This window comes from Schistocerca piceifrons, chromosome 2 (genome assembly GCF_021461385.2).
Source record: "Schistocerca piceifrons isolate TAMUIC-IGC-003096 chromosome 2, iqSchPice1.1, whole genome shotgun sequence".
NCBI classification, from domain to species: domain Eukaryota; kingdom Metazoa; phylum Arthropoda; class Insecta; order Orthoptera; family Acrididae; genus Schistocerca; species Schistocerca piceifrons.
Genome location: NC_060139.1, coordinates 923,232,348 through 923,245,583, shown reverse-complemented (window position 1 = coordinate 923,245,583; position 13,236 = coordinate 923,232,348). Strand labels below are relative to the sequence as shown.

The 13,236-nt window shown below is 39.6% G+C and overlaps 1 protein-coding gene across 1 annotated transcript; it reads right to left on the bottom strand.

Annotated features, from left to right (window-relative positions):
- Positions 1-7,971: 7,971 nt before the first annotated feature.
- On the bottom strand, positions 7,972-8,922 carry LOC124775984 (putative gustatory receptor 39b). Its single transcript, XM_047250825.1, has one exon. The coding sequence runs from the start codon at positions 8,920-8,922 to the stop codon at positions 7,972-7,974; it is 951 nt and encodes a 316-aa protein (XP_047106781.1).
- Between the last annotated feature and the right edge of the window lie 4,314 nt (positions 8,923-13,236).

Genomic DNA, 13,236 nt, shown 5'->3' with positions numbered 1-13,236 from the left:
GAAAATTGAGAATGCGCTAGGTGACGATCAGTTTGGCTTTAGGAAAAGTAAAGGGACGAGAGAGGCAATTCTGACGTTACGGCTAATAATGGAAGCAAGACTAAAGAAAAATCAAGACACTTTCATAGGATTTGTCGACCTGGAAAAAGCGTTCGACAATATAAAATGGTGCAAGCTGTTCGAGATTCTGAAAAAAGTAGGGGTAAGCTATAGGGAGAGACGGGTCATATACAATATGTACAACAACCAAGAGGGAATAATAAGAGTGGACGATCAAGAACGAAGTGCTCATATTAAGAAGGGTGTAAGACAAGGCTGTAGCCTTTCGACCCTACTCTTCAATCTGTACATCGAGGAAATAAAAACTAGATCAATATACAAATTGCACTTTTCACATTAGATGACATAATAGACGACATCATCATTGAAGAAAACGTTATAAAGAAGACATCACCAAACCAAACATAAATGGAAACATCAACTACCGACTGTTCAATGTTGTAAATCACCGAAACTGCTAGCCAAATAAAATACGTTTGAAAGCTGGGTAGCTGAAAGGTGTTTAATTTGGCATCCTGTATCGAACAGCCGAGTTCCGCAAACATCTATGAAAAGATGGACATACAGAAACCTAGTCGGACGTATAACTGAAGAGAAGATGAGAGGTTAATGAGGAGAATAAGAAATAAGACATCAGCGAAGAACAGAAGAAAAACGACACTGTATTTACTGCTTGTGAATTCCACAAAGAAAAGTATTAGAAGAAGCTAATGAGAAGGAAGCATTAGTCATGTTTGTTGATAGCACATGTACTAGACGTATGTGTAATGAAGTGGACAAATTAACAAATGTGAAAGAGTCTGCGAGTGTTGTCGAAACCGCCAAACAAGGTCGATCAATGAAAAATGTAGTAACATCAAAGTTTGATGACCATGAGTGCTATCGCAGAAGATGATTGCACAGTTATCTTACTCAACATTCTACTCAAATTTAGAAAGATGAAATAATCATTTAATACTGATAATAAACAAGAAATAGTAAACATTAGATTAGAAATGCGGTCACTACTGATACTAGAGGCAAAACGATGAATGAGAAGCTTGGTCTCTCAGGTATAAATTGTACATCAAAGGTCAATAGAGTTTACTGTAGTTTATGATCATCAGAGAAATTGTGTAAAACTAGAGTGAAACTAGAGTGAGGCCAAAAATAAAGCAGTTTTTTACTATGAGAAATACATATCTGAGGCTGTGAAATTTGTAAGACAATGTCTGTCAGAAAGCGAAAAATCAGTTCACTCTGATGGCATCAAAAATAAAATGTGACAGAGGTAGTCAATACTCCATAGATAAGAGTAAGGAGTGGTGTGAAGGAAATTGAGTTGTTCTAAAATACAGTATTCCCTATAGTAACCAACCTGGACGGCATGTAGAGAGATTAGTTCTGGCAGTAACGAGGGAGGCAGGACCTACATTCTTCGATAGCAAACCGAATAAGAGCTATTAGAGGGAGCAGTGATCACGAATACATATTTAATCAATAGAAGCACAGTTAGCCAAAGTATTGCACCACCAGTAAAGTTTGTAAAACTAACAGGTCTGTCGAAACTTCATACTTTTGGCTAAAGAAATGCTCTATATAAGTGTATTGGATATGGTCCAAATGGATACAGGTAATTTATGCAGAAAGGAGGAATACTGCGATGTCATGAGATAATGAATTTGAACACATAGTGAAAAAGGGAACTGTACAAAAAACAATTTTGTTTTAGGTGAAGTATCAGGGAAAATTTTGTTATTGGTGGAATATTGAGTCTAAAAACTACGTGAATGAAATTCGATATGATTAAGACGCAGGAGAAGAAAATCAAAAAGGTAGTGCATGCAATGAAGCAACAAAGGACCTATCTTTGTTCTGGCCACAGAGAAAAATTTACAACTGTGAGCGTTTGATGCAGGAAACTGATACTGGATCAAGAGATTTTCATGAAGATACCTGAAGGAAACAAAAAGGCTGGAGAAAGTTCAGTATGGCCTGACTAACCTCCATCTGGATGGAATAAAACACTGTGCTATTTCCTAGAAATGTGAGGAAGCAATCCAGCTGAAGTCCAATGACTACATATTTAAAGATGTAATAGAACAAAAGTACATGGTTACTTATGATGATCACGTAATCATTACATGAAAAGACTTACAGAAAATTGAAAAAATTTCAAAAAACTAAAGAAAAATGTGACAGAAAATTCAGATATGTATATTGAGATACGTGTAAAAGGGACAAAGGGTGGACTATTTCTACATCAGAAACAGCATGCAGGAAAAGTACTTTGAAAATTCAGTATCACTCACTACAAGGCCATGACGACTCCTTTAGTTCCAGATTGGAAGACAAGTAAGGAAAACAACAGGATGAACACATTAAAATACTAAATTCCATATAATGAATCTACAGGAAGTCCTCTGTATTACTCATCAAAATCATGGCCAGATTTTTGATTCACAATCAATCATGAGAGCGGCTTCACAGAAGACCCAAAACAAGGCATCAACTGAATGCCAAAAGATGTATGACGTAACAACAAGACTCAAAGAACTATGGCTTTTTGTAGAAGAAGAAACATAAAGGAAAAATTACTTATTTAAATTTTTATTGTGATGCTAACTATACTCAAAACGTAAGAGACAGGAAAACCATTAATGTATATATTATTCTTTATAATAGTTTTCCAATTATTTGGTGTTCAAAGAACTAAAATCTAATAGATACTAGATCAGACGAATGAGAAAACCTTTCAACATGAAAATACGCCACAGCAGTAATATCATCAAGACCCTATCACAAGAGCTATCCAAATGGGAAATGAAGATGTTGTTGTTGTTGTGGTCTTCAATCAAGAATTTTTACCCTCCACGCTGCCCTCCGATACTAAATTGGTGATCTCTTAATGCCTCAGAACATGTCCTAACTACCGATCCCTTCTTCCAGTCAAGTTGTGCCACAAATTTCTCTTCTCCCCAGTTCTATTCAATAACTCCTCATTACTTATGTCATCTACCATCTAATCTTCAGCATCCTTCTGTAGCACCCCATTTGGAAAGCTTCTGTTCTCTTCTTGTCTAAACTATCCATCGTCTACCTTTCACATCCATACATGGCTACACTCCATACAAACACTTTCAGAAACCCTGACACTTAAATCTATACTCGATGTTAACAAATTTCTCTTCTTCAGAAACGCTTTCATTGTCATTGCCAGTGTACATTTCATATCCTCTCTACTTCGACCATCATCAGTTATTTTGCTTGCCACATAGCAAAACTCATTTACTACTTTAAGTGCCTCATTTCATAATCTAATTCCCTCAGCAACACCCAATTTCATTCGATTACATTCCATTATCCTTGTTTTGCCTTTATTGATGTACATCTTACATACTCCTTTCAAGACACTGTCCATTCTGTTCAACTGCTCTTGCAGGTCCTTTGCTCTCTCTCTGACATAATTACAATGTCATCGAACCTCAAAGATTTTGTTTCTTGTCTATGGATTTTAATTCCTACTCCGAATTTTTCTTTTGTTTCCTTTACTGCTTGCACAATATATACATTGAATAGCATCGGGGATAGGCTACAACCCTGTCTCACTCCCTTCCCAACCCATGCTTCCCTTTCAGGCCCCTCGACTCTTATAACTGCCATCTGGTTTCTGTACAAATTGTAAATAGCATTTCGCTCCCTGTATTTGACCCCTGCCACCTTCAAAATTTGAAAGAGAGTATTCCAGTCAACATTGTCAAAAGCTTTCTCTAAGTCTACAAATGATAGAAAAGTACGTAATCCAAACTGATCATCTGCGAGGTCAGTTTCTCCCAGTTTTTCCATTTGTCTGCACAGAATCATTGTTAGAATTTCCAGCTGTGACTTATTAAACTGATAGTTCGGTAATTTTCACATCTGTCCACAACTGCTTTCTTTGCAATTGGAATTATTATTTTCTTCTTGAAGTCTGAGGGTAGTTCGCCTGTTTCATACATCTTGGTCACCAGATTGTAGAGTTTTGTCAGGGCTGACACTCTCAAGACCATCAGTAGCTCTAATGGAATGTTGTCTACTCCTGGGGCCGTGTTTCGACGTAGGTATTTCACCGTGTGTCAAACTCTTCACGCATTATTATATCTCCTATTTAATCTTCATATACATCCTCTTCCATTTCCATAATATTGTCCTCAAGTACATCGCCGTTGTATAGACCCTCTATTTACTCCTTCCACCTTTCTGCTTTCCCTCCTTTGATAAGAACTGAGTTTCCAACTGAGCTCTTGATATTCACGCAAATGGTTCTCTTTTCTCCAAAGGTCTATTTAATTTTGCTGTAGGCAGTATCTAGCATACCCCTCGTGATGCATGCCTCTACATCCTTACATTTAGCCATCCCTGCTCAGCCATTTTTCACTTCCGTCGATCTCATTTTTGACAGACTTGTATTCCTTTTCGCCTGTTTCATTAATGCATTTTCGTATTTTCTCCATTCATTAATTAAATTCAATATTTCTTCTGTTACCCAAGGATGACTACTAGCCCTCGTCTTTTTATCTACTCGACCCTCTGTTGCCTTCACTATTTCATCCCTCAAAGTTACCCATTCTTCATCTACTGTATTTCTTTCCCCATTCTTCTAAATAGTTCCCTATTGCCCTCTCTGAAACTCTTTACAACCTCAGGTTCTGTCATTTTATCCAGATACCGTCTCTTTAAATTCCCACCTTTTTGCAGTTTCTTCAGTTTTAATCTACAGTTCATAACCAATAGATTGTGGTCAGAGTCCACATATGCGCATGAAAATGTCTTATAATTTAATACCCAATTCCTAAATCTCCGTTTTACCATTATATAATCTATCGGAAACCTTCCAGTATGTCCAGGCCTCTTCCATGTATACAACCTTCTTTCATGAACATTGAATCAAGTATTAGCTGTGATAAAGTTACGCTCTGTGCAAAATTCTACCAGGCGGCGCCCTCTTTCATTCCTTACCCCCATTCCATATCCATCTACTACGTTTGCTTCTCTTCCTTTTCCTACTATCGAATTCAAGTCACCCATGACTTAAATTTTCGTCTCCCGTCCGTATCTGAATAATTTCTTTTATCTCATCATACATTTCATCAATCTCTTCGTCATCTGCGGAGCTAGTTGGCATAAAAACTTGTACTACTATGGTAGGCGGTGGCATCGTGACTATCTTGGCCACAATAATGCGCCCACTATGCTGTTTGTAATAGCTTACCTGCACTAATTTTTCTTATTCATTATTAAACCAACCCCTGCATTACCGCTACTTGATTTTGTATTTATAACCCTATAGACATCTGATCAGAAGTCTTGCTCCTCCTGCAACCAAACTGCACTAATTTCAATAATCTACCTTTAACTTATCAATTTCGTTTTTTAAATTTTCTAACTTATGTGCCCAATTAAGGAATCTGAGATTCCACGCTTTGATCTGTAGAACGCCAGTTCTCTTTCTCGTGAAAACGGCGTCCTCCTGAGTAGTCCCCGCCCGGAGATCCGAATGGGGGACTATTTGACCTCTGGAATATTTTACTCAACAGGACTCCATCATCATTTAACCATACAGTAAAGCTGAATGCCTTCAGGAAAAATTATAGCTGTAGTTTCCCCTCGCTTTCAGCCGTTCGCAGTATCAGCACAGCAAGGCCGTTTGGCTTAGTGTTACAAGGCCAGATCAGTCAGTCATCCAGACTATTGCCCTTGCTACTACTGAAAACGCTGCTGTCCCTCTTCAGGAACCACAGATTTGTCTGGCCTCTCAGCAGATACCCCTCCCTTCTGGTAGCACCTATGGTATGGCTATATGTATCGCTGAGGCACGTAAGCCTCCCTACCAACGGCAAGTTCCATGGTTCATGGGAGGGAAGATCTTGTATAGACGTAAAATTACTCTGTGTTACTGAAGAATACGGAAAATGTTACCTTGAGTTAAAGTATTGTAGTTCTGAAGAACAAGTGGCGGACTTAACACATTCATGCAATGGTCAAAGTTTACGAAATTTAGAAATGCTGTTATGAAACAGTTACCATAAGTTCTTTTTTAGAAAACTATTAATGTTTACTGTGCCATTAAAAATACAGTGGATGTTGCAAATGTTGAATAATTTATTAAAAATTATTTTTAATGTATTGAAAATTAAACTTAAAAAAGAAAAATCAAACGTTGTTTTACCTTTCGTAAATTATTGCAAGCAGAATAAGAAGCAGAATGTGAGTTACCTAACAGTGTGAACAATATACATTGTACTTGGTATTGTGTTGAAGATGGATGCATCATAAATTTCGTAGTTTTAATAAGTGTGTAGTTTATAAAATTCGAAATAATATGAGGGCATATAATTACACAACAGTCACATACTCGCATAGCCGTGTTTAATAGTTTATGTGACACTACTAAAACTGTGGAATCTGAGCAGTATAACACTACTGGAACTGTGGCGTTAAGGAATATAACATCTGACCTTCATCACTGAACTTAAAAGTACAAAACGTAAACTGATGTGACTGACAGTGTACAAATGTACAACGAAAAACTTAGGCACGTCACTCTATTATAATTTTACCAGGTATCAAGTGGTAAAATAAAATACAGTGTTAGTAATAAAATGTCCCAGCGCTCTTAGTCAACATCTAATCTGCATTGGGTTACAACATCTCTTGTAGAGGCATTGTTCATACGGGAGATAACACATCCAATACATGTTTATAGATGTAATGAAACAGAATAGAGCATAGTCTAAAGATGGTCTCCAGACATCGATACTTCCACTACGTTTCCCATAATACCGTTAGTGCCTATAGGATTTCCGCCAGTCGGACGTAAAAATTTGCTATCTATAAGTCGCATACAGTAGGAAAATTATGTGTGTTACAATAACAATGTGATGAAATTAATGATCTTATTTTTATTAATTCTCTTCTGAGTCAAGTAAGCTGCAGATCATATTTTTGTATGAACTTTTGTTTTACAGTCTGGGCTACAATGTACTTGTTTTTGGCTACAGGAAGATACTTTAGCAGCAAAGTTCTGCATTTCTCGAGAAAAACATTAAATTATAGTGGAGTTACAATATGTAGACCAACAGTAAGTACGAGTATAGTTACTTGCATAGTGCTTTATTGCGCGTTAATATACACAGGCAGTGGAAATGATTATATAAAGATATTATTCAAACCACAATTCGTTAACGTATATTTCCTTTCCATACTTCACCAACACAATCGATGTTCAAATCACTTTCCTAGACAAACGTTGGCTTGAAAGGACTTGTTTTGGAACACGAGTGAGTCACATGAATTGCCATAGAAACATCTGCATTAAAACTGTGTTTGTTCCACTTCTATAGTAACTTGCATGTCTCTTTACCGTATTCTAGGAGAAAAATTGATTGCAGGTATGTCAAATTATCACAAACACCACAGGTGGTTACTTTATCTGTAAATAATATGAACCTGAGGTACATGAAAATAATTCACTATTTTATTTTGTGTAATTTTAAGAACTTTTTAGAGGTTATTCTATATGCTATTAATTTCTTTCGTGTAACAGCTGCGGTACGAAATGTGAACAAGATTGGTGACGTCAAGGGATCCATTTGCATATTATGCTTATTAGTTATAACGATAACTATAAATGTCGTTAGTGTATAGGTGCTTACATTCATTAATCAGTTCCACTCACTCAATGACATTCAGGTCTCAGTTGCCGTCGGCGAAAAGCTCACATTATGACTTCATAATTTACTCAAAGCAGAAGAAAACTTTTAAGGCATGCTAGGCTGCTTCAGCACAAGCTCTCACATCAGTCTTGGATCAAGAGTATTTACTAATTACCCTCATTGGTCAGTACGTTAAACCCCTATGTGCCATTGTATGGGTTACTTACAGAGCAGCAAGTTACTGTGCAGAGGTAACCTGAGCCATGATGACGACGTATGTGATGACAATGGCTAATGCAGACACCAGCACTCGCCGGTCGACCGTGAAGAAGCCGGCGGCAGAGAAGCGCAGTGGAGGACTGTGTACCAGGAGCGGCAAGAAGGCCTCCAGTTCTGGACAGTGGCCCTCAGACGCCACAGAGGCCTTCAGGAAGAGGGCAATAGTAGCAGCCGCCTCTTGTTCCACCGCCGCACACGACAGAGCGACCGTGGACAGTCGTAGCCAGTGAAACGTCAGCCACATGACTGTGTTGCTCACGGAGGGGCCGAGGTGCAGCTGTGATGTCCACTTAGGTTTCAGCTGTTTCAGCAGCACTTCGTAGGCACTTCGTGTGGAGCAGCTCACCGACTGAGCTACGCTGATAGCCACCGGCCCTCCAAAATGGTCCTGCAGCAGCTGTTCAGCGTAGTACAGTGACATGTATGCCTCTAACAACTGGTGAAGTCTGCCAGGAGGTGGCGAAAATGACGCTATGGGCCGATGCAGTGACACTGGTGTGAGGCACGCTGGGATCACCTCAGTGAGGCGGGAATTGAGGGAGCGGAACCGCACCCACAATTCGAGTTCTAGCAAAACGAACTGCAACGTCGTCAAACAGTCGGATAACAAAAAATGTATCATCAGCGGGCCCGAATACATCCCGTATGAATTTTGGGCACTGGTGGCGAATATTGCAACTGCCACAGCCAGGTGTACAGCCAGCAGGAATCCTCCCAACATTTTCATGTTGTCTTCTTTCTTAAACATTAAATGAGCATCAGTATACTTGATCTGATTAAAGTAGCGCCGCAGCTTTTGATAGTCAGTCACGATGCACAAGCCGGTCGTTAGTAGCGACTGAAAATATGGGAGAATATCTGTGATGATATATGTGAATGTTATGAGATCAGAGATGGAACGATATTCCATTATGTTTGAAGCCAAATTCACTAATGAAGCTGTTAGTGTTACTGAGAACCAGAAAGTTGGCACTATCAATGACTTATTGCAAACACTCTTTTCCCAACATTTGCAACAGGCCTTGTATCTTCTTTCATCCGTTAAAGGAACCAGCCCCAATACCTTCCACACTTTGTAAATCGGTTTAAAGCTGACACGAAAAGTCATCCGCTTCTTCCTGTAACTCACGGGCACTGCGTTTAATGTTGACATATATGGCTTAGTGTCGGCTAGTGTCACTGAGTAATCTCACGATGAAACGAAGTAGCAGAGCAAACTTTCTATGACGTCCTTGCATCCTCTTAACAGTGAGACGTTTTCAAACCGGAGGAACACCCGTAAATGCTTAAATTCAACTGACGTTACGATACGTGTAGACTGCCCCAGGATTGGCGTTTGTTTTCCTAAGCCACGACAGCCTTATCAACTTGCCGCAATCTCGTTTTCTAATAGCTTATTGATGTCTAAAGTGTACTGCAAATGAAGCTTTCAGTTCTGCCACCATGTTAATCAATACACGTTCAACATTAATAGTACTGATCAATAGCCTTCACTCGGCTATGTTGTTGCCATTTGTCCAACACATCTCTCACGTTCTTGTGGCTACTACAAAACAACCCATCACAGGAACATGTTGATCATTATAAGTGTCAGTTTTATTCTGGCAGCTATTGTAGACATTTCTCTTCCAACAAAAGCTCTTCTTTACTGAAAGAATGCTCATTCCATTTTTTCCATCTACATGAGAAGACACAACAAGAAATAATTAACAATCATTGATAACATTATTTAAATGTATCATCAGTGCTCATTTCAAATCACTTATATCTCGTGTTTCCATTATAAGAGCTATAAATTGTTTCAAATTATTTCCTAAATCGCTTGCACCAAACCAAAGGATATGTAAGAATATGTTTCATGATGTGAGCAGCAGGGTATGCAGAGATGTATGTTTCTCGTACTCTGTTGAGGGAGTAGTTGTTCACTACACACGTGCAGACGTCAGACGTCACGTAGGTGGGGTGATTTACTTATGTCCCTCTGTAGCCTTATTCTCGCAAGCATCAAATAATTTCGTGGCCACAAAAATATGTGAACAGTGGGAAGTCGTTGCATCCTCTAGTACTTCGAAAGGGATGCCTGAAATGAATTCTTCCAATACTGAAAGTGGTAGTAAACTACACACAGATTAAGAAAGAACGTATTGACAGACTCGTTTTATTAGTGCCTAACTCTTACCGAAAAGGCCACTCAGTATTCTATACAACAGAATCAGACCCATCCATGAAGTAAGCAAGTAACTAACACTCAGTAATCTCAAGATACTGTATAAACCCACGGCAGTTGTGTGTTATCGTGGATTTCTTGTCCTTATCAAAAACATTCCTTAGGCTTGACGACCACTGAAGTTTTTCGCTGCACTGCAATTGTGCACCCCACTGTTGTTATTACGTGTCACGCTCACGTTAGGGTAATTCGTCTTGGTGACGAAGAACATGTAACAGGTTTCACTTTCATTCTGATACCGGGCGTCACTGAATTTGAAGGTGACTGAGTGTGTGAAGACATGGTTGAGTGTGATACTTTTTCTTCACCTTTTGTGAAATGACTAACAGTTGGGTGCCTGTACTGGTACTGCGACGTACGATTGAAAGACACTCATAATTGTGCATTATAGATGCACACAGTCAACATGAGTCTAGACAAGGTGAGCTGGTCTTAACTCGCATAGCTATTTTGTGAAACACCAGCAGTAGTACTGCCTCTCTTCGCTAGTATCGGGGCGTTATATGAATACGGGTGGAAACGCTGGACGCAATGTGTGGTATTCAAGCAGAGCACGAGTGGGTCACGACCGCCGAACGTTCCATAGTCCACCGCTGTTTCTAGCAACTGAAGAGCAAACTCTTCTGCGTTTCCCGGCTACCGTGGATGCAGATACTCGTCACAAAGAGCAACGCTTATAGACTGGAATGTAAACATCGTAAGCAATTAACAAATGTAACCCTCTCATGTGGAAAATAAAATGTGTGTCTGTCAATCGTTTATTCATTATTTCTCTTCCTCCTTTCCTTAAAAATATTTCTAGAATGTTTCAATTGCCTTGCGATAACTCGTGTTTCGTGGGTACCGCCTCAAGTAGCGAAAGTTCAGTTATAACTATCCTGCACCGTGCCGGACTGCGTCGTGTGCAGAACGAAAGTAGTGGCGAAGCTATAGAGGATCAGATAATATGGAAAGGAAAGTGTTCTTGTATAACTAACCCGTTTGGTGACGGTAACATTCGTCCTTCGACTCCCACAGGACAAAGCCTAGCTGGAAGCAAACAGTAGTGTACTTCATTTACGTTCACAAGTTTACTGCGACAGCATTTCTGCCACACCATTCAGTTATTCCATAGGCAACAATTATCTTTAGTATTAGGAACGTGACATACTTATTTACGTACTGTAATTGGTCAGGGATGCAGAGTCAACACCACTACCAGTACTTTCAGGGCGGCCGCTACGAGAGTGCCTACTCAATAATATCATTCTTTATTGAGCGCTGCTTCCAGCGAGGAGATTGATTGTCACAATTGGGAGCAGAGTGCTAGGTGCTGGCGCTAAGGCAGCACAACAGTGGATGGCTGTGTCCGTGGCCTTAAGGATGCAAGACAGCAATCTGTTTTGCAGCAGCCATGTGAGACTGCTGAGAGATGTTCACTGCGTGTGACCCGAAAAGTTAGCGGAGATTTTCACAGGCAAGTGCTCTGCCGACTGAACTCCCCGTGAAAGTCAAAAGTCCCAGGATCCAGTCCAGGTCCTGCGTAACACCCACACATATATCTGAGACAGCTGGATGAATGGGAGAGAATTCCTTAAAAACTTCAGCGTTTCCGATAACTGACGCATCTACAAAGGCTTGTCAAGTCTGTGGAGGGGTGTTTGGTTTCATGGTCCACCTTCGGAGCTGCAGGTAACGAGTGAGACGAAATGTCTCGCACTAGACACTGTGGTGCCTTTACAGTAAGATGGAATCAGCTTAGTATTGAAAAACTGCTTTGTTTTATGATTCATCATCCTCATTACTACTCATGCTCACGATGTAGAAACATCCCCAAAGCCCAAGCTGTATTGTCTTGCTGGATATACGTAGTTAGGTATCAGCAATTCATTGACATATAACTACAACTGAGATCTGATACACAGCTAAAGCTACGACAACCAGATTTAGAATATTTGTGTTAGGGATATAAAAATACCAACAAATTCAAAATATTTCGCTCTCCCAAACTACAGTTAAGAATGTATAAGAAGTTCAAAGCTGTTTAAATGGAACTGAATTCGGATATACAATTACAGCGACACTAACCAATTTGGTATTAGGGTTTAACAATACATTAGATCGCCAAATGCCTTGCCGCAGTGGTAACACCTGCTCCCGTGAGATAACCAAAGTTAAGCGCTGTCGGGCTGCGCTAGCACTTGGATGGGTGACCATCCAGTCTGCCGAGCGCTGTTGGTAAGCGGGTTGCACTCAGCCCTTGTGAGGCAAATTGAGGAGCTACTTGATTGAGAAGTAGATGCTCCGGTCTCGAAAACTGACATACGACCGGGAGAGCGGTGTGCTGACCACATGCCCCTCCATTTCCGCATCCAGTGATGCCTACGACCTGAGGATGATACGGCGGCCGGTCAGTACCATTGGGCCTACATGGCCTGTTAGGGAGAAGTTTAGTTTTAATACATCATATTCATGGGCTTAGTACCATACTGTGTAGATTTTGAGTTTCTGCGGTAAAAAACTTCGGTTTTAATTACATTGGGCTTAGTGTCATATTGCATAGCTTTTGTGTTTCCCAATTAAGAAAGTTTCACTTTTGTTTACAATGCATCGTGATCTTAAAAAATTTTGATAGTGTTATACAAGTGGAACATTTTCATTGGATAGTTACGTCAGTTGGTGTTGAATGTTTAAATGAAGTAGCAAATAACAGTTTCAGATTTTCCTCGTCTAATACTCTACTGATCATGTACCTTCTAACTGGTTCGTTCCACGATTTTCCTCTTACGTTTTGCAAAATGTAGTTTGTGGTAAGAAGCATTTAGTTCTTGCCTGAAATATCCACAGTAAAAGTTCGACATTTCTATGTATGTCCGTTTTCAAATTTTAGAAATACCTTAAATACGTGTGTTATCCTTGCAGTCGTATTTTAACGCTTTTGTTTGAGGCGATTCTATTAATTTAACTAATCTGACATCTCACTGACAATGTTCTCAACGATAATACACGTCAAGTTGT

What these genes read in the sequence shown, in the direction of transcription:
- LOC124775984 (XM_047250825.1), bottom strand. Translation starts at nt 8,922, where the DNA reads ATGGAATATCGTTCCATCTCTGATCTCATAACATTCACATATATCATC.